Raw genomic sequence first — 27,245 nt, 5'->3', positions numbered from 1 at the left:
ATATAGATCGTTTATAGGATTTGACAAATAATATCCATTTTGCCTTCCATTCCGGTAGTTATCCATCTATTTGGCGTATCACCCCCGTCTAATGTTATCTATAAGCCTTGAAGACAGATAGTAAATACGTTTACGTTCGGTGGTTCACAATCTACACTAATGTCACATCTTTTAATTCACACTTCCGACTCGACGTTTGACGATCAAAACTTATCCTATCATCTAAAGTGAGTTATCAATCTTTCTGATATTTACATTGTGACGTCACCGATACGTCATGTGTTAAATCAAATCCTTGTTTAAGTAAACATGTTCCTATAATTTTAATTTTGGAAGAATAATAGCAAACCAACCATAAACTAATGTATTATAAAATAAATAAAATATGGTAGGCGTGTATAGAGACAGAATGAAAAACATCGTGAAAATTGCATCGAAATAAAAATTTATTTTTTGTTAATTTTTATGTGTTCTGACAAATGTTGATATAATTATAAGATAAGTTTGGATATTCACCATGACATAGCTAACGCTGTTCTATAATTATCCTTTTTACTATTACGAGGCCATTTCTATGGATTATTTACAGATTTGAATCTAAGAACAAAGCTGAACAGAATGATGATCATGAGGCGGTGAAGAGTTTCATTGGCATGTCAACACATGCAAAATGATAAAATCACACTCTGTGATAATTAAAGAAAGATTAATAAAAATAACATTACCGGTATCATTACCTTAAAAAAGTCTTATTTTTTTAATAAATGAGCGTTTGTTGCCTCATAATGGTGCTACATTTTCAGCTCATTAATATTCATTATTAATCCTTAATATTCATAGTCATTGTCTTGGAAAGTTAATGCGCTGAACGATGTGTTGAAATATAACTTATTGACACATAAACACCTAATATCACATTCTTTTCTAATTGTAATGCAGAACATTTTTACGAATCTGAATAAATAAAGTTATTATAGTTAGGTGTAGCAGCATTTATCTTTGGAAATCAAACGTAAGCATGACGTCACTTCAGAAAGAAAGGGTTGATGGTATGTTAAACAATTGGAGTGGTATGGTATACAGTAATATTGGCAAGTTGGTAAGTCCCGTATACATTATTGTGAATGAGCTGTTAGGAGTTCATTTTACTAAGCCTCGGTATTATGTCGTTGTGTGGCCAGTTCCTTTCCAAGCCGCCTTATACTCATTTGTATTTTCAACCAGGTAGGCCTACTCAATTTATTTAGCTGAGTAGACTGGGAGTTGTCAGGAAATGAACCCGAGTATCTCTGTATGACAGTCAAGTGTTCTAACCACTCGACTACCCAACACCAATACAGCAATATAGAAAGTTGTTTTCTTGTAAAATATATCTATATGAACGCTGCAAAACATTACAAACATATTCATGATATCGGTTGCGATTAGCGACGACTTTCACGTTGCCAAAGTGTTAACTACCGTCATTCTCGTAATTTGTTGACGCTATTAGGATGGGAAAATCACTGTTTACGGATGTAATAACGCGAAATGTTAAGTTATGGAGGCGATTTATAGATATGTCATCTGTGTGAAATGAAAGAATTCTTATTTGAATTAGAGTATTTTTTTAAAGGTCAATAAAGCTCTGTCTACACTATCAAACTTTATGTGACAAAAAAGTGTGATGTGCCCAAATATGGTAGTGATGCCCAAATATGGTAGTGATATGACATCATCATGTCTATATAATTATATGCACATCACATTTTTGTCACATAAAGTTTGATAGTGTAGACAGCTTTAGAGAAAAGCCACAAAGAAAATACTTCTGTTTCAACTTAAATTTCAGTAGGCCAATTTTATAATACTTAAGAACATATTAACTATCTTTTACTCAAGCAAAACGATTAATAAATGTCAGTGTTATTTGTAGAAGAGCATTAACAATGTCCACTACCACACCGTTAGGCCTACTATGCAATTTAATTGACGTTAGGTGTCAATACTTATACACTAATGTCTAATGATTAATTTACGATATATTTTATATATTTCATAAATTGTGTCCAATTAATATTAATGTAGTTATATTGAGAAGAGCAGACGAACTCAATTATTCAAGTGGGTACCGAACCATGGTCCAAGACAATGTTGTATTTTAGCAAGGAGGTTGTACTGCCAAGGTCCTTCTTAGACCTTTCTTGGAATACAGGTCACAACATCACAAATCTGTTTCAAATTACCTATTTCCGGAATAATTATACATTTAATATATCATATTATTGATATTTTTGCTGCAAAAACTAACTAACCTTGTATGATCTAAAATCATTACATAACAATTAGTCGAATAAGCGAAGTTTAATAGCGATTATATCTTAGTCTTGGTTCAAAGAATGGGCGAACTATACTCAGTGGAGTTTTTCGCATTTTGTTTAAGCTAACGTCTAGCTAATTCGCATGTGTGTGTTCGTATTTCTATCTGCTATTCGTGACGTGAGTTAAGTGCGCAACCAATCATAGCCCAGACATGTTCTCTTCGCACGAATACATTCGCCTAGTGGAAAAACAGGCTTTACATCTGTTCCTGAAATCAAGAGGATCCTATGCATATTATGAAGAATATCGGTAAACACCGGCAAAATGCCTTTAGATATCAGTAATTACCGGTAGATACCATCGGTGATACCGGTCAATTTGGTAATATATCGGTAGAATTATGATGTCGATAATCTTTTGACAAGTACAAAGCAACAGCAATCATTCCACCTTTATTTACAACACTATCTGGTTTGTTACAATAACATGGCGCAAACCGGACCCTGTACTCGCAGTGAACCACGAATACAAATATTTCTCCTTATTATTTATGCCCGTTTATGCATTATGTTATTCATTTAGTTAGTCACGCAAGACGGATTATAACTAGCTCCATCACATAATATATTTAAATGTGTTTAAAAATGATAGACGTCGAAAGAGGATCATCACTGTTGCCATTTGAGGTTTACTATAATATATTAGACATTTTCTCTAAATTGTACAACATACATTTATTATGCTTGTTTATTTATGTCTACGTTATTTCTATAAATGTATTTTGTCTAAAACATACACAATTTATATACCAAATTTTCTTTCTAAATATTAATGTAATTTTTCTTAAACCAGGCCTCCTGTGCGCATATTTGCGCAATATTGTTTGAGTATATAGCATTTTATTCTTTACAGTAACTGACAAACTGGTGATTAAATCAACTTCTTTCTAATCTGTGCACTTGAAGCATATTGTAGTGGTTGGTATCATATAATGTTTTAATGGAACAATGTCGTTTGATATCTAACTATGTATTACGATGAATTTGATCTAATGGTAAAAGAATCTGACTTATACGTTGAAGACAAACTATAGCTTATAAGACACACGTTCATACAGTATTCAATAAATGAATATTAATTCAAAAAAAATCTCCATTTAACTTTAAAGTGTACTTTCATTGATAGAAATAATAAAATATAATGCATAATAATTATTTCCAGACTCTTCGTTTTTGTGATTAGTTTAATTGCAGCTTTTAAGCATCTAAGAAACAGTAAAATGTTCCCAGCTGTAAATGGAAAAATGTGTTTCAATTTGATCTATGTTTGCCCCATTATGTCTTCCATTTAATGATAGTAAATAATCTTCTTCTACAGTTAATGTGCTGATTGTAGAAATGAATGTAGGTCTTATTAAAGATTCACCCCTAGTGAATTGTCTACCCAATAATACATTAACTATAAATTATCTTAAATGGTTCAAATCTTACCTTAAGCTTATACTGCATGGTCCATCTACAAATTAAATCCAGATAAAGTAAGAAATAATTAGGCAACAAAGTAAAAACTAATACAGTAATGATAAGTTGTCGTACTCAAAATTGCATGGACTCCTGATACTTAACCAAAGCAATCTAAGTTTAACTAAGTTACGGGCGGTAAACAGCGTCCTCATATAATGATTCCAAATTCAACATCCGTTCAAACTAATGCCTTAACAAATCAGCGTTTCTTCCTTTTTTAAGCGCTAGTTATTTGATCAATAATCTATAATACTATGGCCATGCATTGATAAAGAGTTATACGAGTGAAGAAAATTCAAATACGAGTTGAAATATGGAACAACTAATCTACACCGCTTTAACCAATGAATAAAATGAATAATACGACCATTGTAGAGGTCGCGCCCATCTTCAATCTATTTTTATTACCCGCTTGAGACATTTTTGGTCCATCATTTTTATGATGGGCTAGACTCTTAGGCTTATCATGCATTTTCGACACTTAGTAAATACTCTGAATCTAGAATATTACGTCACTTAAGACAACGATCTTTTCGCATGCCAGATCATATGTTCATCAAGATGCATTTTGCAAGTGAATAATGTTTTTCCTCTTTTGTGAGACCATCCAACTCATTCAATTTTATCTGGAAAATGAATACTATTATTTTAATATTTATTTCAGTAATAAAGAAAAACTCATATAGTGTATTGATACTTTGTAAAATACATAACTGAACAAATTACTTTCATTGCCGTACGAAACAATATGTCCATGCATTGACCATTGTCCAAACTGTCTGACGACTTTTTCAATCCAGTGACCCTTTAGTTAATACAGAAAACACACGAGCTTTCATCTTATGTAAAATACACCACCTTATAGACGAGCAACTATAATTAATTTTTTCAGAGATGATTTGATTTCTCAATGCTGTCAACAACTGACAGATGGGAGATTTTCATTGTGAATTGTAGAGTATTTGTTTAAAATACGCCAAATATGTTATATTTTGAAATTTTAGAAACCCCAATTTTGCAATTTATGTTTATGCCTCCTATATTTCTTTTGTTAATAAAATTCACATTTATTATGTCATAAAGTATTGCACGATATGTTCTAATCAGTAATAAAGAAAATGTAATCAGTATCCTAATCTATTTCTTAACTACATAGTTTCTCAATTAAAGATATCTCTTTAAATATACAAAATGACATTCGCAATGATGTCGAGAATAATCTCGTCAACATTACTGAGTACATGCGCAATAATTGACAATATTCGTCTTTGATGGAATGTCTTGGACAGCACTCTTGGGAGTTGGTATCACACCCAAGAGTGCTAGAAATAATACCGATGCTGTGCAAACAAAAGAATATTAGATAATATATTGCCGCTAACGGCGAGTGCGATTTTAGCGTCAACACCTTTGATAATGAAATAATGAATGCTAGAGTACACTTGAAGAAATTCATAAGAAGTGACGAAGATGTGAATGATGCATGTGCGTACAGGAATCAGGCTGTGATGGTGTTCTCGACACCATTAAACACATTCGTATGTTTATAGTCTTCCGGTATACTGCTAACAATATAGCTTGATTAAAAGATCAGTCATGTAATTTTGTGCTGCTTTTTTTTCATCCTAAAACAAAAATATTTAAAAAAATGTTTCATCAATATATTAATACTTTTAAATAATATTGTTTTCACAGATAAAATCTTTCTATATACAACTCATTTTAGTATTTGTGAGGGCAAGAAGAGAAACATGTGTATGTATATTTTGTTTAATTATTGTGAGATAATTAGAAAAGATCTTCTATTATACATATTGATGAATGAGAAAAATCAGGATGTTCCTTCATCCATTGGGATAAGAAAATTGTTTTTGTGAAAATAGGAAGAAATAACAAATAATAATTTAAAGAGAAGAAATTCTAAAAAAGATTGTTTTTTAACTGAAAAAACACAAAGTAAATTAATTAAAGCAGCGTTGGGTTTACCTAAATTCTGTAGAAACACTGCTCTCCTTCACTCTTTAAATTTACCTAAGTTGTCCAACATTATTAAATGTAATCAAGTGAATTTACTTCACCAGATATTTATTAGTGATTCCAAATCTATTAAATAGCAATTTAGAACATGTAAAAAACACCCTAATTGATAACATACAAAGCAATGACTTTCTATTTTGTCTTTAATCTTAATTGTCTAAAATCTTTTTTAAATGTGTAAATCTGTGGATGGTGTCAATCATGGTATCTGTGATAGCGTTAAGTCTGCCCTTTTTCAAAATGATTTTTATATGTTTCTCCTAAGGGAGGTGAATGGATTTGAATTTGAATGTATGCCTTAGATTGGATAGACCAGGATACTACCCACAACAATCCAAATCCATATGTTTATTTTCGATGGTTGCAGAAAAAATACAAGTAACATAACACAATAATCCAATCAAACTATTTCATTATAATACTACTACTAATAATAATAATAATAATTTAGGTATTTGTATAGCGCCAGAATCAACTAAACCGAAGTAAAAATCAAAGGCGCTTATATTGGATGTTAAAAAGATGCGTTTTAAGTTCTTTTTTAAAAATAGCAATAGAAGTTGATTTAGTAAAATGTCGAGGGAGAGAATTCCAAAGAGAAGCAGCAGAGAACATAAAAGACCTTTGTCCATAAGATTTGGTGTTAATTCTAGGAACAAGTAGTAGGTTTTGATTAGCCGAACGAAGACAAGCAAGAGGGGTGTAGGAGGGAAGAAGATCAAGGAGATAAGTAGGTTGTTTAAAAAGTAGCGCTTTAAATGTTAGTAAAACGATCTTATACTTTATACGGGAGTCAATAGGTATAGCCAATGGAGGTTATGTTTAGTGAAAACAAGAATGAAGAAATTAATTCTCCGTTTGTTGACAAAAACTACAACAGTTAATTGCCGGAATGTGAAAGTATTAAAACAAGATTGAAGACATAATTAGCTACCTCCAATCTCATTATCTTTGACGAGTCACGTTTTCCGCCATAACATTTCCAGTTCAGTGAGGTTGATCGTTAGCTCATTTCATCATTGTAAGTTTATGTTTTGGTAACATTCAATAAAACATTATTAAGAGGCCTTGGTGGTAAGAAGCATCACTAATAGAATGTCCATTACATGTCATTCACCCAGAAATGTGCATGCACTTATAACAATAATATTGTATTTAATGTTTAACCCAATAACATATTAACCAGGAAAATACTAAATGATTGAGATAAGATAATATAAAATTTATTGTCATTACAACTGAGGATACTACCTGGAATTTGAATTAACAACTAAAATTAATGGCGAATTACAACATATGTAAATAAAAACAAAAGAGCATTATATAACACTTATTTTTAGAATGTTAAAATGGTGTGGGGAGTGGGACACCAGATCTGCATAGGATAAATGGATGGAGTGATTGGCTAAAAATGTAAGACTGTGTTTTAAAAAAGTGAATTAATTCTATTAGAAAATGTTTAATGTTTATAATTGGATATAGACGAATATCGAATATTGTCCTATCTTGCTCAAAGGAGGAGGGGGGCGGTTGGTGTGTTAAAATAAAATTAAGAAAGCGATATCGGAACACCAAAATGGGACAAAGAATCAGATATATACGTCACAAATTGCATTTCCATTGGAATTATAACCATTGTTAGTCGTCCTAAAATATCATAATTGTTTTTTTTAATAATTTAGATATTGATATTATATAATAATGATCATTATGAAGAAGATGTTCGTATATAAAATTACTAAACTGCCAGGTTATTTTTAGTTACCATCAATGTTTCTTATTCAAAATGATTTGGAGTTTTTTTTTTTATAAATTCTATATGATGAATGATCCTCATTTATAATACTATATTACTATACTTGTGTTATTGTTTAATTATTTCACTGATAATCTTAATGATACTAAACAAAGTCACAAATCTACGTTCGAAAGTATAAATATGATACAGACTACACAAAAAAATGATCACTTGCAGAGTACTAGTAGTGAATGAATAAATTCAGAAATAAAGATTTCAGTAATTTGATATGGAATTGGTTTTACTATTTATGACAAATCGCCGTGCTTAAATTACATTTATATGTTGTACATTTATTTAATGGAATACAGCAGCTATACCACCTGTGGTAACTGTCATATTTACGATTGATTTTGATAGGAATGTAATTAGAAATGAACATTTTACAGTCAATTGGTTTTGTTTTTTTGGCAAAATGATAACGTCACAAAAGCTTTATTAATATCTCGAGTTATCTGTATCTTAATATGGAACTACCACGCCCTCTGTTGTTGTCACTCTCTCTACATTTTGCAGAGCGAAAAAAAAGATGAATAAAACCAAATTTTGAGTAGGCCATCCTATGTTCATCCGGTTGATGTTTTTCTTTTAAAGTACGGTAAGGTAATTTTTTTTTTCAATTCAAATTTTGTTCAAACTGAAGTACTATCGTGTGCCAAAAAATTTCCTTTTCAACAAACATTATTAACAATATTTTTTAAGGGGTTTATAAATATTGTACATGTCATGTTACTTGCAGCCATCTTCTATCACGACAGGCCCACTCAAATGTACTTTATCCTAGAGGATAAACACAACATAACATTTTTTTTTCTTCCCATATTGTTTGATTGACGGTTACGTATGACAAATCGTAATGGATTAATGAAATTCACAATACTGAGGAATACTGATGAGATGAGATGACGAGAGAGTTATAGACATAATTGAAATACATGAAATAATGTAAATACAATGGGCATGAGGAACATTCAACTGACAGATTCAGTTATCAATCCAGATCGTAACAACATCATCAACATTAGTCAATGACTTGCCGAAGGCGCCATCATGTAAAACCCAATGGGGGATTGCTCGTACACATCAATGTAGGCCTAGGCTAGTCTGTATTGCTATTTTTGTAAACAAATATAAATAATACACTCTAATCTATACTTTCTAAAAACTATCCGCAGCCGTGAATTATACAAATGCAAATTTTGAACAAAATTGAGGAATATAGTAACAACTTTTAATGAGATAACATTTGCATGAGTTTGTAGGCCTATAGTTATTCATAATTGTGTACGGTATGTTACGTGAGGCAATTGACAAATTAAGAATGGCAGAAAAACGTCTACAATAACGAAATTAACTTGTTTGACAATCGATTAATTATATCAATAACAAATCCAATTAAGTTCAACATTTCAATTTATTTTGTAGATGTATTAAACTGACACTATTAGGTTGACATATATTAATTATATTAAACTCTTCACTCTTTAACTTCAGTAAATCGATGATTATTCAATCTGATTTTAATCTGAAGTTAATATAAATAGGCCTACTGTTTAATAGCACATTACATTGATTTTCAACGGATCACTTGATTTTTATTTTCAGAAATTAAAGAATAAATCTGTTTCATTTGATTTTCGTTGAAATTAACTATTTCCCCCTGAAAAAATAATTCTTAACATTTTTTTGGTTGAATATGCCATTTTAATGTCCCCTAATAGTTATCCACTTTGACCAAAAATTGGATCGAAAATGTGTTTACCCAAAAAATGTAAATTTAAAGCATAAATAATAGTCCGGCTGCCAGAGCCAATGGGTTTTTGGTCGAATTTAACCATTTATTTGTCAAAAAGTGAAAACATTATTTTCCCCGTTTTTTTCTACGAAAGTGATTAACTTTATTAAAACTACAAAATAATCTATTCAAAGTCTGATTTTATTAATCTTTATTTTTCATGTTTTGGGGACAATACATACATACCCGGCCCACCATTTTCATTGTTCGTTTTAAAGTTCAATTTCCGCCCTCTTTAGGTTCACTGCTGATCTTTTTTTTTTCGCTAGCAGCTCTTCTCTTTTCACACCATCACCACTCTTCATTTCATTGTTGTTTTTTCGATGTAAATATTACTGTTGGTAAGCTATTCTATGTTCTTATTATTGTAATTGTATAAAGAATGTGTGTGTTAAACTTTTGCAATTATTTGTAGAATCATAAAGCCTACGTTGTTGTTAAAATTTGCCTAGCTAGCTAGGCCTCTCTACCAAGGCTAGCCTAGGCCTAGGCTAGTAGAGGGGATCCAGTCAAGTCGCCCCATCGTAAAGTAAATAAGTAAAGTAAATACAAAGTCGCCCAATACAAAGTCGCCCCATCGCAAAGTCGCCCCATATCAAAGTCGCCCCGGCACAGTCGCCCCATCACAAAGTCGCCCCATCGCAAAGTCGCCCCATCGCAAAGTCGTCCCTTCGCAAAGTCGTCCACGGTTATATTTCAATATATGACTAGGCTAGGTCTATATATGAAGCTAGTACTCTACTAGCCAGGCCTAAGTATTACTACTAGCTTACGTACGAGGCGTAGGGGGCTACTTCTACTACTAGTCAACGCCGACGGCACCCGGCCTACCTCCCCTGGGCTTACCTAGCTAGTCTTATAATAATATATAGGCCGGATAGTCATATGCCCAAGCTCATTGACCAACACCACTAGTCTAGCCTTCTAGTAGCTAGTACTAGTAGTAGTAGGCTAGTAGTAGTTAAGTGATTGACATACTGTATTTGTGGTGAATGAGATTGCGTTCTGCTGCATGCAGTTAGCCTCCTCATGTTTTTTAAATAAAAATATATATTCATATATATTTTGGTTTAAGCATTTTTTAAAACAAAACTATCTTTTTCAGCTGTACAGTGCAAGCTTGAGATGAGGCCTAATAAGAGTATTACTATTGCTTATTAAAAGCCTTGTGGGAAGCCTTATCTGCCAGATCACACAGTACAAACAACGACTACTGTACTCCAGTACTTTTTAAGAACATACTGTACTGTAGTATGAGACGGTGTACTACATAGCTCATGCGACATAGAGCTGTAGTTGGGAGCACCGACATGACATGACCCTAGGAAAGAAGCATGTACTGTAGTTGAAAATTGCACAGCGCATTAAAACAACATTGTTTGTGGAATGCGCTATGTAAATATATTAGATAATATTAACAACCTTTAAATGCCTAAACAAGTATTATTCTTAAATGTTTGTTATTCATGTAGGTAGGCCTACAGTACTGTAGTTTGTAAAATGGCACAATTTGGAGCTGGTTCAAGAAAGGATCCACCATGGGCAGCAATGGCAGCTGGCCAGACTGGCTTAGGTAATTTGTAATTTATATTATATTGCTTCTCTAGAAATAGGGTATTGTATACAAGTTTCTGCCTGCTAATATACTGTACTACAGTAATCTCTCTATGCTTCTAAAAACTAAAAATAACCACTAAATAATGTCTTTCAATGAACAAAAACAATGTTCTTGGTTTCCAAATCTCAGTCTGTCTAATGATGCGTAATAGAACAACCTGCATATTGGATGCATTGTACTGTAAACCCTCATTACAATACTTCTAAAGCGCGGTAAGCTTACTCTTGATTGGGGAAATGTATTTGGTTAGAGGGAAACAAAATTTAACTCGACAAAGTTCTGTTTTAAAGGTATTGATTGTTGAAAATGGTCTGCCGGTTTGTCTGTTCATTATGGGCATTAACACATTGTACAGTTAACTCATTCTTATTTCTCTATTAATTCTTTACTTTATACCAATTTGTGTTTATATTCAAGCTCAAGCCAGTTTACAGACACAATCTCAATCGGCTTTACTTGGACCTGCTCCTGGTGGGTATGTGCAGAGTTTACAATCACTGGGAGGTCAGAATGCAGCTAGCCTTCAAGCTAGTGCAGCTTATCAACTTCAACAGCAGCAAGTTATGGCAGCTCAGCAGAACTCTTTACAGGTTTTGTATTGTCTTTTCTGATTAACTACGGTGTATGGCAACATCATCATAAACAATTTTGTTATCAGTACGCTTATCTTATATAGCCCTTAATGCACAAAGCCTCTATGCTCTTCACATTATTACCCCGGTCATGTATGGATCAAACATGTGTGGAAACATACTCTCATAATGTTGCAGCTAGTAATCAGTGCAGTACCCATTTGTATAAATGTAAGTAAAGTATCCTTACATAAGTATACAGGCAATGCGTTGAGATTTTGGATGCACGTTCAATAGTCCAATGTTCAAACAATACCCTGCGTCACACGCCCAATATGAATGAATATGAATTGTGTGTTTTTAATCATACAATTTCTCTAGTTTGTTTGTACACACCCTAAATATTCATTGTGGATTGCTTTTTGTTTTTCAGTCAATGGGTCATGGTGTTGCAAGCAGTGGTGGTCAGCTTACTGTAAGTTACCCTACTCAGAGGGTAGGTCAGACACCACAACCAAAACAACGTGTCTTCACTGGTACAGTTACAAAATTACATGATACATTTGGCTTTGTCGATGAGGATGTGTTCTTTCAGATAAGGTAAGTTGAAGGGTGTTATTTCTTACAGTAGTATCTAGAGCTGTACAGTAACATGCTCAAATGTTATTTATCTTGTTATATGTTAAATTTGTATTTCTTTTTATCCCTAGTTGTGTGAAAGGGTCTATGCCAAAGGTTAACGACCGTGTATTAGTGGAAGCATCATTTAATGCAAATATGCCATTTAAATGGAATGCAACTCGCATTCAAGTGTTGCCAAGTCAGGTTAGTTGAAGCATAACAAAACTGTGGTGCTAGTGGTATATTTCTTCAGTTCAGGCTAAAGCTTGGTTTCCACTAGGACGAAACGCAACACAAACAAGTTGACCAATGACAAGTGCTTGGTTCTCGCTCGGATACATTGCAACACAAGTTAGTTGACCAATCACAAGTGACAGTTTAAATAACCCATTGCATTGATTCAATTCAAAAACAAATTTGATAAAATTAACATTTACATTTTTTTTTTTACATTTATTCCACATTTATTTAGTCATCAATTACATCATAATTGCAATACAACTGATAACAAGGATCCTGCATAAAAAAGCTGTAGCTTCGTTTTTTTGTAGGACCCTTTTACATAAGAACAATATAAGTAAATAGAACTTAGATAAAACAGTCATCAAGAAGGTAAGCAACAAAAATAAACAACATCGGAACATTGTGATTGGTCAAATTACTTTCACTGGGTTTGCTTCATAGTGGAAACTGAGCTTAATGGTTACTGTATCTTTTAATAGTGCATAGAGTTACAACATAAAAAAATAATATTTTTTAGTCGCACAATAATGTGCATACTGTCTTTATAACAGTAACAGTTGTTTTTTTCATTCATTCAATTTTTTTCTCAAAAAATTTCATCTGGTTTCAAATATATATTAAATAAATCAATGTTAACTTTTTGGTTAAACCAGTTGACAAGTACTTACTTGCTACGTTTCAGCTACTTTCAGTAGCCTTGATCACGCAAATGACGTTGACATGATGTTCTGTCATTCGTCATAGTTCGGTGACTTGCGCCATCTTTCGTCTGATGTTCAGCTTTCTGCACAGATCACGCCACCATAGAAAATCACATACCGGATTTTGAAAATACAAAAATATTAGACAAAGAACAACACTACTTATCAAGAAAAATAAAAGAAGCCATTTGGATAAGAAAAACAAATATGAACATCAACAGAGACCAGGGAGGACATGAACTGAGCCACATCTATGATGACTTAATAAAAAGGGACACCCGAGCATCCAAAGGGGGACACCAGCAGAAAGCTGAACATCAGACGAAAGATGGCGCAAGTCACCGAACTATGACGAATGACAGAACATCATGTCAACGTCATTTGCGTGATCAAGGCTACTGAAAGTAGCTGAAACGTAGCAAGTAAGTACTTGTCAACTGGTTTAACCAAAAAGTTAACATTGATTTATTTAATTCAATTTTTTTGTTTTATTTAGAGTCCATCGATGGTTGGAAGTAATGCTCAAGTTCTACGTGGTCTTGGTCTTGGCGGATCTGGTCAAATCAACCCTGGTAACATTCCTTCTCTTCTCTCAACTCAAGTTGGCTGTAAGTATTTTACCAACACAACCACTTTATCGAGTGGGTCACTTTTTTTTTGGTTCATCTGATCGGCAGTGTTTGACTAATTAATAATATTTTATTGTGTCTTTTCCTCTTTCTCAAATGTATATAAAAAATCAAGACAAAAGGCCAAAAAAAAATATCAAGCTTACTGTAGTGTTAATGCATTGCTCAAATTAAGCACTACAATGTTTTTAAATCATGTTTTTTTAAATATAAAACATTCTTTACAATTTACTAAGACTCTCTGCTGGTCTCAATGTATAGTTAAGTTGGCTTATGTATGATTGAGTAAATAGTAGTTTTCTATATTTTGGACATACATTTTTTAATTACTGAAAGTTTTTATTAAATATTTTTTTAATAGCTTCTCCAGTTTTGATGCAAAACTCACGAAATTTACAAAGTAACCAACCATCGCGTAGACGAGAGAGCTTCAGGCGTGAAGAACGGAGAGATGAACACCGTGATCGTCCCAGGGAAAGAGAACGGCCACGGAGAGAAAGATCTCCAGTGAGGAAGCGTTCTCGCTCACCACGCCGTTCTAGGTCTCCACGCCGATCACCTCGTAGGACACGTAGAGCAACACCAAGATATATTGTTCAGATAGCTCGGCATGTCATCAATAAGTGAGTGAAACTACATGATTTCTTTCTCCTAGGCTACATGCATAAAGTCTATTAAAGCCTCTTTATTACAGTATTTCCGATTACTTTACTTTGATAAAATATTATTAATTTCCAAGGATTTCAAAAACTTTAAACTATATACATTTTCAGATTGTACAAAAACCATATTACTGTATAAAGGAAAAAAAGTATAAAACAAACGTAAGAGACATGAAAGTAACCCATTTTATGGTAAAAAATGTTCCAGTATTAGGTATTAGTTAATACTGTAATACTTGTTTATACATATAAGACAATATAAATCTGATAAAACAAGCCATTAATGGGATATTGGGAGGTATTCCTAAGATTCACTAAACATTAAATTATACATTTTTTCTTTTTTGTCTTATATTTAGTCCTATGGCCAATGTACTACAACTGAGAGGACGCTATAGTAATATGTACACTCCAAGTGACTTTTATGAAGCCAAGATGAACTGGTTAGATGCTTTTCCGATTGATAAACCCATCTCACTGGACAATCCATGCTTTTTTCATGTCATGAACAAGGAAGTGGACCCATTGACCAAGAGTGACAGTCAGCTGGAACCAACAGATTCTAGTCATGTGTATCAAGCAAAGGTAGGCTTTATTTCTGATTACAATATATGTAAGTGGTGTACAGTTAAGTTACTGTGCCTCTTCAACTGGGATTTCAATATACGGCTGTGCAATATATTTTCAGATTTATATTAAAAACCATAATCATGTTCAACATACAAATAGCACAAAGTATTTGATATGGGTGATAAAAGAAAACAAATATTTTTCGGATTTAGCTTTGAAATTGACTGTAGAATGAATGATTGTTCTGTTACCTACCTTTCTGATAACGTGCTACTGTAGTTCCCAGGTCAATGTGCTTAGGTTAAGCTTATTACTTGTTTATGACCTTGCTAATGTTGTACAACCAACAACCAGTGACACTGCAAACACCATGAGCAAGTGAGTGACCGAGCGGTTAAGACAGTGGAATAGTAGTACGTAGCCATAACATCAGCAAGGGTTTGAGGCTAACTCGCTCCATGGTTCTAGTGTTACAAGTCTTCTCAGTTAAGGACTATAAACCGTAGGTTTAGTGTACACATCTAGCTCATGTGCACATTAAAAAACCTAGTACATCTTTCGAGCAAGTAGGTGATTACCCTGGTGTAGTATACACATAGCCACTATCACACAGGGAGAGCAGTCTATAATTAAATAAAAATCTTTTCTTTCATTGTTTTAACTCTATTACTGTACTTGTTGATTACATTTATTTTATGTCTCCAGGTTATGCTTATGGCGTCTGTTTCTTTAGAAGATTTTTATGAACGTTGTTGTGGCCGTTCAGACGATCCACCTGACATTCGAGACAGCTTTCAACATCCCACAAGACTTATCAACTTCCTTGTGGGACAGAAGGGTAAAAATGAAGTAATGGCCATCGGCGGTCCTTGGTCACCATCACTTGATGGTGAGAATCCAGAAAGTGACCCAAGGGTGCTTATAAGAACAGCTATTCGCACCACAAAAGCACTCACTAATATTGACTTAAGTGGGTGTACTCAATGGTAAGACACTTTTTAATGTTAGCTTTTATATTCTACTTATTATACAATTATGATGGTATTCACTAAGTAATTGCTTTTATGAGGTAAAACTTAATTGTAATCTTCATAATCTACCCCATTGAAAACCGCTAGGATGGGTGTGGGTTGCACTTTAGTCGAGTAGTATTTATTTCAGATTTTACGCAAGGTGAGTATAATCTATTCTCATTATTTTCATAGGTCATATTAGTGTTCACTCGGATGTCCCTCATCCCTAACAAATAATAGCCTGTTCTGTCAATTTACCAGCACCAACTTCCCTAATAAATAATGGATTGTTCTGTCAATTTACGTGCACCAACTTCTGTTCCAATTTTAAAAATCAGAATAAAAAATACTTGTCTACACTTTTATACCCCTTTCAGATTGCCTAGGAAAACTCTTGAGTTTGCACACACTATACAAAACATAGGTGTTGACACCCTGATGTGCGTAAACTCCAGGTTTTTTACTAGGTCACATGAAAGTGGTATTAGTTTGGCATTCCTTAACTTAAACCACATTGTGATGGTAATTGTTTCTCTACATAATCTCATTGTACGAAATACTAATAATATACTGTATATAGGTACTGTATATGGGCTATAATGAATATATATTATGATGTTATAAAAAGCAAAACTAAAATAAACTGTACTGTAATTGTTAATAGTTTAAGAATGAACCAGACTCTAGGGTTCTGGCATTGATTTAGTGGTTAGCTTGCCTCATCCTTAACCACTCTCCATGGCAGGTTTCGTTTTCTGGAGATCCGATACCATCGTGCAGAAGAGACTCACAAAGGCAAGGTCATACCGGCGCACGTGGAAACAACCGTTATTTACCTCCCGGATATCTGGCAGGTTGTTCCAACCAGGGAAGAATGGGAAAGCTTGGCGGAAGCCTATAAACAACAGTTTGAGAGCAAAATTACTGAAACCGTTATGGAGACCTCACAAGATGACACCCAGGCACTGACATCTATTTCCGTTTGTTTACTTTTTATTGTTGCCATTGGCAACATATAACCGTTTTCTTTTCTTTTTAGTCTCAGTAGAATAAGGGAAGGCTGAATGTGAGCAAGTAAAGTAATTTTAAAAGCTCTGGACACACCCTTGCATTCATTAATATTAGCAATGGACATCACTGATCTGTCTCAATAAAGGATTGGCTAACACTAACTAATTCAATCCAAACAAAAAACATAATAAATTCACTTTGATTAGTATTTAGGACACACTGTATGTATGAATGTATGTTCTGTTTGTATTTTTGGACACTACGACGATCAGAAATGATCCGTATACAAAATAGGTGAACTACTTCTGAGATGATCCACTAAAGATACAAACTTGTTACTTTTACCCACAGACAAATTATTGAAAACCCTTTTATGGACCCTGCAGGATTTTTGCCTACTATGGCCAATTATAGTAGTTGACTTTAATTTGGTTCACTTGCTTTGCAGATTATGATCAAATAACTAATGGGAAAGACTGATTTCCATGGACTTCAACCATAAATCACAAAATACATTCAAAATATTATATTACTATAAACAATTTACACTTAATTTGAATGTTGACAAAATTTATCTTATACATAAACCATTTAAAAGAATAATTTTATATAGATCCTAACTTAATAAATTACTTGTTCCTTGTTGGAGGAATCACACCTTTTAGTTATTACATTAGAATGATTCTAATAGTTGATATTGTTTCTCATTTAGGAGGAGGTTGAAGAGGAGAATGATGTTAAGACCCCTACACATCACAGCCAGCTGGATCTGAAAAACATGAAGGTTTGTCTGAATTTCTAATATACTTACATACATACTTATTTGTTAGTATTTATTATTACATTACAATATTTAAAAATATTTCATAATACATTTATTATCATGTAAAAGAAGCACTCAGAAACTGAGTGAAGTACTTGACAATATCAGAGAAAACTATATTCGAAGGGAGGGCTCACTACTTGATATTAATGTTAAAAGAATACAGAGGGCATGTACTTTAATATCTCGTATGGAGGATACAGGAAAGATTTTAATATAATAAGGAAAATATATCAATTTTCCTGAAAATCAATAGGCATGTTTTGTAAGTATATACCTGTTTACACCAAAAATTCCAGAATGATAACTTGAAAATTGTAGGCACTATCGTGCTAACAAACAAAGCAAGTAATAGGCGATCCTTTTAGTGTTAATAGTTTTATCATCCAAGTTTACCTCCTTCTACAGTATGTCTTTATTGAATATCACATTCTATTAATAGAACACCTTGTCTAAGATTTAAGTGAATTTATAAATCCAATTGCTAATTACTGAAAAAAATGACAATGCTCTGGGTATCATATCAGTAGCTTGATCTCAATGGAGTAGTGTTGAGATACGTAAATATCCTTTTGTTGGTGTCATGGTAAAGTGTCCTAAAGAGTAAAAAATTGCCATAAGTAAAATTTAGGCTTAGTACTAGTAGCACCGTTGGCCTTTGCTAAATCCATGTTGTAACAAATGTTTCTGTAATAAATATTATATTGTTCACCTGTTATAGGTTAATGAGCTACGACGAGAACTTGAGGTTCGTACTTTGAATCCTAAAGGTTTGAAGTCTCAACTCATAGCGCGATTAACAAAAACCTTAAAAGGTGAGGCAGATTTAGAACAGCAGGAAGCTGAAGAAAATAAAGAGCAGGAAGAGAATGCAGATGATAAAGCAAAGGATGAAGAAGAAAACAAAGAAACAAAAGATAGTAAAGATGATGAAGAGGATGGTGGTGATGCAACAAATTCACTGGTAAAGTTATTTCTTAAAACATTTGTTTTCATTTATACATTCAAATACTTCAATAAACAATACCTTTTACACTTTTCTTTGTTGTATAGGTTTTCTATTTTTTTATTTCAAATATTATGTCCTTCAAAATATATATGATAATATACAAATAATAATATTAATATTTTGTTATGCGTAGGATGAAGAGAAAAAGAAACGAGAAGAAAAATGTTTAAAAAAGTACTATTAAACGATCGTTTAATAGTGCGTACTATTGCACGCCATGTGACCCACAATCGTCCAATCAAATGACAGGAATTTATTTAGGTGTTATATAATATCAAATAATAATATTAATATTTTGTTATGCGTAGGATGAAGAGAAAAAGAAACGAGAAGAAAAAGAACGGCAGGCTCTTGAAAAGCGTTATGTGTTACCCGAGACACCCTCTATTATTGTACACCCTTCAAGCACTGCCAAAAGTGGTAAATTTGATTGCACGCTGATGTCACTGAGTGTACTGCTTGATTACTCTTTAGATAACAACAAAGAAGCATCATTTGAAGTAAGTTAGGTTTCAGGAAGAAAGAGGTAACCTGGTCATCATACAGTGCATGTCAATAGTACATATATGAAAAGAGAAGAGAACAGTCTGTTTACTGATCTTGGTAGGCGGGGCACTGTTGACTGCCATGGGGCTAATTCTAATTCAAATTTCGTCTGTTTCCAGTTAAGCATGAGAATGGTTATATTTAAATGTAGACATACATTCAAAGGAAAATTACTGAAAACTGACAATGCTTGTGATTCGTAATTAACCAATCAAATTGAAAGAATACAATCAGAAGTGTTATATGTGATTTTTGTTTTGTTAAAGGTGTCACTAGTTGCTGAACTGTTTAATGAAATGCTTCAACGTGATTTTGCCTTTCAAATATATAAAGCTCTTTTAAAAGCTCCTGACAAAAAAGAAGACAAGAAAAAAGATAAGAAGGATGAAAAGGTAAATCAGGAATGTAAAAACTTCTTAAAATTGTGTAAGATTAAGAAGAATGTGTAAGATTGCAATAATAAGTACATTTATTGTTTTACAACCTTAATCATTGTATTGTTAATATAAATGCGATACTGAAAAGAACAATGCTCTTCTATAGCTAGTTTCAATCCTTCTCACTGTGAACCTTGCTATTGTTTTTAGCACACCCGTCACTTATATTCCCAGTTTCCTGGATTTTCTGCATTCTCACTCCTCACGATCGAAGTATATTTATCAAAACGTCGAGAAACTTAGTTATTTTCAGAACTACATACATTGTGTACCGCAAACTTTATATCAGCATTATGATTTTGCCTAGCGACCCTTCAAAGATTCCCTAGTTTAGATTCAAGACAGGATTTTACCTTTTTTAAAAATACACATAGCATGTCATATATATACTTCAACTGGAGTTAGGTTGAAAAATCAAATCGCTCATTGTTGGCACTTGTGAAGGAATACAACAATGTAAAATATAAGTAGAGATTTGGGGCCCTAATGTTATATGTATTGTTTTTAATTTTATTAATTTGAGATTTTATTTTTAAAGGATAAGGATGATAAAGATGAACCAAGTGTAAAACGACGTCGAGTATCGGAGCAAGATGCTGAAAAGAAAGATGGAGACAAAGACAAGGTGAGTTTTCTGGTAGAATCATTTTAAAACAAAAACTCCACTGATGTCATAGTGTGGGTTGACCATATTCACCATTCATACTCAAGTGAGTTATTCCCTTAAATAGTAAGTATTTCACTTAAGTAAATGTATATTTAAGGATTTCCATTCCATTTCTAAGTGGTTTTCACTTAGATAGAAATTTTGTACGGTAAGTATTTGTCTAAGTGTGAATGTTAAATATGGCAACAGAAGTTTTGAGTTTTTAAGCATTACCATTTTTTGGTTTTAAAACGTAGGTTTTATCTGTATATTATGTAAGCATTTGTTGTCACTTTTAACAGGCGAATGAGGATGACAAAGATAATTGTGAAGAAATGGAAGACAGGAAATCGGATGAGGATGAGAAAGCTGAAAAGTCGGATAGAGGTAAATATGCTTTTATGTATATTGTCGATTATAAACCAGTTTCCAAACCAACACGTTAAAAAAGTAAAGTAATAGAGTAAATAGTATCATTTAAAACAAAGGAATTTTTAAAACATAACTTCAACTTTAACCTTTTTTACCTTCTCAAATTTATGTTGAAAACATGTTTTCAAGAAGCTTTAAATTGTTATGTTTATAATTTAAGTTTTGGATCTAAAAATCCCTACTATGTACTATTCAGTGTATACATTCCTATCCTGGGTACACTTAACCATGAAATTAACTAGGGGAAATGTGTGTTCGGCCAACCCCTATTCAATGGACACTTTACTGTGAATCAAACAAGGGGTAATAATATACTTTAACACTACGGCTAACCCCTATTCAGTGGACACTTTACTGTGAATCAAACAAGGGGTAATAATATACTTTAACACTACGGCTAACCCCTATTCAGTGGACACTTTACTTTGAATCAAACAAGGGGTAATAATATACTTTAACACTACGGCCAACCCCTATTCAATGGACACTTTACTGTGAATCAAACAAGGGGTAATAATATACTTTAACACTACGGCTAACCCCTATTCAGTGGACACTTTACTGTGAATCAAACAAGGGGTAATAATATACTTTAACACTACGGCTAACCCCTATTCAGTGGACACTTTACTGTGAATCAAACAAGGGGTAATAATATACTTTAACACTATGGCCAACCCCTATTCAGTGGACACTTTACTTTGAATCAAACAAGGGGTAATAATATACTTTAACACTACGGCCAACCCCTATTCAGTGGACACTTTACTGTGAATCAAACAAGGGGTAATAATATACTTTAACACTACGGCCAACCCCTATTCAGTGGACACTTTACTTTGAATCAAACAAGGGGTAATAATATACTTTAACACTACGACCAACCCCTATTCAGTGGACACTTTACTGTGAATCAAACAAGGGGTAATAATATACTTTAACACTACGGCCAACCCCTATTCAGTGGACACTTTACTGTGAATCAAACAAGGGGTAATAATATACTTTAACACTACGGCCAACCCCTATTCAGTGGACACTTTACTGTGAATCAAACAAGGGGTAATAATATACTTTAACACTACGGCTAACCCCTATTCAGTGGACACTTTACTGTGAATCAAACAAGGGGTAATAATATACTTTAACACTACGGCCAACCCCTATTCAGTAGACACTTTACTGTGAATCAAACAAGTGGTAATAATATACTTTAACACTACGGCCAACCCCTATTCAGTAGACACTTTACTGTGAATCAAACAAAGGGAAATATATGTTTTAAAACTACGGCCAAGCCCTATTCAGGGGAAACTTTACTGTGGATCAACAAAGGGAAATATATGTTTTAACACTACGGCTAACCCCTATTCAGGGGGACACTTTGCTTTGTGTCATTCATTCAGGTAGTATTAAGTTTTAAAAAGAGATAAATCTAATCCACTGGACTTAAACAGCAACGTTTCAGGCCGAATGATGGAATTGTGGCGTTTGGTCAGTGACCCGTGACGTAAGGCTTATGAAAAGACAAAAGATCATCTACAAAACTAATAAATTTATTTTGATTTTGTAGATGAAAAAGATAAGAAAGATGAAAAGAAAGAGGACAGAAGTCGCTCTCCATCTCGTCGACGAGACAAAGATAAGGATAAGGAAAAAGACAAGATAAAGATGGAAACGTTTAATCCGGATCTTTTGTTAGCTTGTGTTTACTTTGACCAGAGTCATTGTGGGTACCTTCTTGAGAAAGATCTAGATGATATATTGCATACAATGGGATTGAACTTATCAAGATCTCAGGTACGTATCTAAATGTTACCCGTTTTATAACAATTTGTATTTGTACTAACTCTATTCTAAACGGTCTTTCTTTTGGATCTTAATTTTGTCTGCTCTTTATATGCATTTTGAAATCCCAACCAGTCTTTTGATGTCTGATCTAGGGAGAGTTTACTGCATAGCACTGCCAAATTATTGCAAAATTGTCATATACCAAACAATCTCATAATATTAAGAAACTTACTCCAATGTGTTGCTAAAGTTTTTGAAAACAATCTGTGTACACTTAAGCGTGGTTCCCACTAGAACGCAACGTATTGACGCAAAGTGCTGTATTGCGTAATCATAAGTGGGAACCAACGACGTAACAATGCTACAAACATTGCTACGGGAAATCAAATCAGTTTGATTTCACGCAACAACGCAAGGCAAAAGATCACTGGAAAACATAGTACAGCCCATACTCAAAAGTATGCGCTGTACTCAAAAGTATGCGGTGAACCAAGTCAAAAGTCTACGGCATGCTAACGTTGATGCGCAACAAGCAGGTTTGATTTCACGCAGGCAGGGGCAAACACAATTATTGGAAAGGCATTTTGTTATGTTGCGTAGGTTGCGCTACGCTGCGTCGCTAGTGGGAACCACGCTTTAGGGAGATAAAAGAAGAGAAGTGCACCCTCTAGTACCAATATTAAATACTGAATGTGCATCATTTACTTTCTAATCGTCATTTTCAATATAGATCTGTAATAAAAACTATGTTTTGTTTCTTATTCTTTTTTATAAGGTGCGTAAGCTTTTAAACAATGTAGTAGTACGTGATTCATGGAATTATAGAAAATTGACAGACAGACCAAAAGAAAAGAAAGACAGAGATGATGTACAAGAAGAGAGTTCGAATGGAGTACTTGAAGACCAAAAATTAGCATTGGGTAAATCATCAAAGATTTTATGTTTCGCAATCCATTCGCTCATATAGATATTGTTTTTTTACTCTTTATAGATGTCGTGAACTCGTACTTGCTATGTTTCCGAATTGTTAAAAATGACTATAATTCCCTTGTTGACATATAAGAATACACACACAATCTAAAAAGTTGTAAAACAACTAAATGCAATACTTTTATATTGAGTGAACTTACAACTAGAATCTAATATTGAAATATCTATGACATTCACTTTAAAAACAGCTTCACAAAAACTCTCTTATCAAAAATGTGTAATCAAAGACTCTCATTAGTTTATTCTTTATTTCAACAATTTTTAACTAGAGTGGTCCATCCAGCCAAAGCTGATCATTAGGGACCATCAATCCATGTTTGCAATCCTTCTAGATTATTCGTTTGCATCATTTCTTATAATATATTACTATGAATACCTCTTTTGATCTAGAATTGTCCATGTATTAAATAGGTTACTATAAACCAAAGGATAGTCATTTATTGCATTGTAATCAATATTTAAATGATATTCACTTAGTTCAGATAATGTTCTTTTTTTGTAACCGTTTTCCATACCAAATATTTCTCTAAAAACATTTACCAAGTTACTATCTTGAGTTGAAGTTAGGTTTATATAAGTATAAAATCTCATAACAATTCCTTCCAATCCTTGTTCAAACTTTCTTAACAATAAATAAAATAGAAGATTTATTCATGGTGGTATAAACTTCCATGATTTATAAAACAATTGTTTTCTTGCTAGGTAATCCTTATTCAAACTTCTTAAATGAATGATATAGAAGATTTATTGAAATTGTTTTCTCGCTAGGTAATGGATATTATCAGCAAGTTGTTGATGTAAAACCAAAAGTGAAGACAGAAAGTGACTCTTCTGCTGGATTGGTGATGTACAGAGGAGCTATCGTTGATATTGATAGTGTTATGCAACGTCTGGAGAAGAGCGACAGAACTGGAGTTGCTTCAGAAAAGAAAATTGCGCAACTACAAGAGAAGATCAGTAAGAGATTTGTTTTTGCTATTTATGTTCCTAAAAGTGCCTATCATCAAACATTATGACCTACCATGACCTAAAATATCGGTTCAGGTAAAAGTTCAATTTGCTTTGCCATTCTTCTGCCAGTTCTCTTTTTCTTGGGCCAACCTTTCTGCTTCTGTAAGCAATGACATTCCTAGCTTGGTAATGTCATCTTGTATGCCATTCCTCCGCCATTCCTCCATGATCTACCTCCTGCATATTATATATAGTTTTGATGTCAGCCATTCTCTGGATGAGTCCTAAGAGTCTTTTTTTTTTCAAGTTAACAACAAAGTGTTTATTCTCAGCTTTTGGTGTATTCTGGTGTCTGGTGCAAAATTTATTTGTCATGGGCTTATTTATTTAAGAATAAAACTTTTTAACACAAGATATTATTACATAAATTTAGAGCATCACAAAACCATAAATGCTGTGCAGGCCCACAACCAGCAATCAAAAGGAATGACATCCTTGATTAATTTGATCATCTATCAAAAAGTCTGTGTTAAACCTACTAGTACAAAGTTGTATAATAACTTTTAATATATGTTAGAATCATGAATATGTTCAAAATAAAACATTTTAGAGAAGCGATTAAGCGAATTCATAAGTTCTCGTTTTTGTTCACTTAGCCACATTGAAGAATACTGTAACAACTAGTGAAGAGGCTGTCAAGACGATGACAACTGACTTAAGTCAAGTAAAAGATAAGCTGACCAGTAGAGATAAAGAAATTGTTGAAGCTCAGAAGAAGATTAATGTCTACAAAGAGGTCGTCAGCTCTTCCCAGAAGTCTCTTGATGAGGTCATGTCAAAGTTCAATGAAACGATGGATATCGAATAAACCTTCTTAATATTTGCTTTCCTTGTTCAGCTTGTATGTACTTTTATCAGCCACTAAATCTTGCATTTAACCTCAGGAATCACGTTGTCTTTGTATTGCACTTAATAACACTAACACAAAGTAATTTCCACATCTTTTCGATTGTAATATTAGCGATGGTTGATATATAAAAACATTTTAATGTAAAAGCAACCAACATTTTATTAAATTACTGGAAAATAACTTTTTTTTATGATAAACTGTAGTGATTTCAAATCGATAACACAAATATTCTAAAAGGTTTTAAACCAGTTTGTAATTTGATTCTCATATATGTACATGTTTTATTTACACTACTATTTCCAGTTTTATTAATTAGATAAACTAAATATGCAAATTAGTCATTTTATAACCATGTGGTAAACTCTGTATGTATACTATCTCTGTATGTATGCTATATCTCTATGTATGCTATATCGCTATGTATACTATCTCTGTATGTTTTCTATCTCGCTATGTATACTATTTCCGTTTAGATGGATGTTTTAGGATGTAACGAGTAAAAGCATTAAGAACCAAAGGATATAAAAAGAAAGTGAGTAAGCCTTGGATGAAACGCAAAGACATAAGCGGTACGCAAGCACTTTGACCAATCAAAACGCGATGGATCATATGAACCACCGCGTGTGATTGGTCAATTCACTTGCATTGCGCATACGTTGTTTTCGTTGCTTCCACGTGGAAACCAAGCTTTAATAATAGGAATCGTTCAATGAATGTATTTGAAAAGGTTTTTTTAAATAGGACAGGTTTTTAGTTGTAGGTACATCCCATGTTTATCAGGTGCATATTTAAAGTTGTATATACAGGATAATAGAAGAAATGTAGAGTATTATGCAATTTTAATTATGGATCTGGTATTAGTATTACCGTTTTCATATTTCATGAACCTAAAATTGGTTAGAATCTATTCTTTAAATGAGGCTACGGTTGTAATTATATTCTACCATTTAATACTCATCGTTGTGACTACAATCATTTCTCCAGCTATCAGATTGATTTATTATGGCAAATTAATATTTCCAATTTTTAGAATTTGCCATATTTATCTTCCTAAGCTGAAGTACAGAATAAATTTAGATTATCGGGCCACGGTTAATAGTTTCTAAGCTGTGTAATATCTTCCTAGTAATACCAGACTATTATAATCTTGTGTAACCCATAAGTACACATAAATAGATTTTCTATTCGAGATATCATGGCGTTAAATAAACATTGTTGTTTGCAAGATAACATACAAACAATCTTATACATTCCGTAGTTTTGGCTTAAAATATGTGATCTGAGAATGCTTTTAGAGATATGAGTTTTTTTTTCTTAATCGTTAAGTTCAAGAAAGCACATATTTATACAGCCCAGCGAACATGCATAGTAAGAACAATGACAAACGATCGGTATTGAACGTTACCAATTTCCGCAAAAACAAATTAATACCAACACTATTCTCTGAGACAAACATCAGATAATTAATAATTATAAAACATCGACCGTGAACTATGGGTTACGTCTGTGTCATCATTTCACACTTGGTTTCTACCTCTTACATTTGTAGCGCTGTTCGATTGCCGAGAAGAATGTTAATATTCATCCATTTCCCGTTTTAATTACAAACACAACCG

General features: G+C 33.2%; 1 protein-coding gene across 2 annotated transcripts; it reads left to right on the top strand.

The window, feature by feature from the left end:
• The first annotated feature begins 9,717 nt into the window (after positions 1–9,717).
• On the top strand, positions 9,718–26,879 carry LOC144845781 (cell division cycle and apoptosis regulator protein 1-like). Of its 2 annotated transcripts, none has more exons than XM_078703214.1 (20): positions 9,718–9,795; positions 10,927–11,027; positions 11,490–11,662; positions 12,078–12,244; positions 12,355–12,469; positions 13,706–13,817; positions 14,200–14,461; positions 14,860–15,085; positions 15,776–16,056; positions 16,829–17,063; positions 17,807–17,878; positions 18,639–18,881; positions 19,235–19,426; positions 19,739–19,864; positions 20,448–20,534; positions 20,858–20,942; positions 22,561–22,787; positions 23,554–23,698; positions 24,537–24,725; positions 25,376–26,879. In XM_078703214.1, the coding sequence occupies exons 2-20, from the start codon at positions 10,955–10,957 to the stop codon at positions 25,585–25,587; spliced, it is 3,222 nt and encodes a 1,073-aa protein (XP_078559340.1). In that variant the 5' UTR covers positions 9,718–9,795; positions 10,927–10,954; the 3' UTR covers positions 25,588–26,879. The 2 variants fall into 2 exon arrangements, with proteins under 2 accessions (XP_078559340.1, XP_078559341.1); XM_078703215.1 differs by having other exon boundaries at positions 9,719–9,795; positions 16,829–17,045.
• Positions 26,880–27,245: the final 366 nt, after the last annotated feature.

The sequence above is a fragment of the Antedon bifida genome, chromosome 6 (assembly GCF_963402885.1).
Source record: "Antedon bifida chromosome 6, ecAntBifi1.1, whole genome shotgun sequence".
In the NCBI taxonomy this organism is placed as follows: Eukaryota; Metazoa; Echinodermata; class Crinoidea; order Comatulida; family Antedonidae; genus Antedon; species Antedon bifida.
This window is presented reverse-complemented; position numbering and strand designations above follow the sequence as displayed.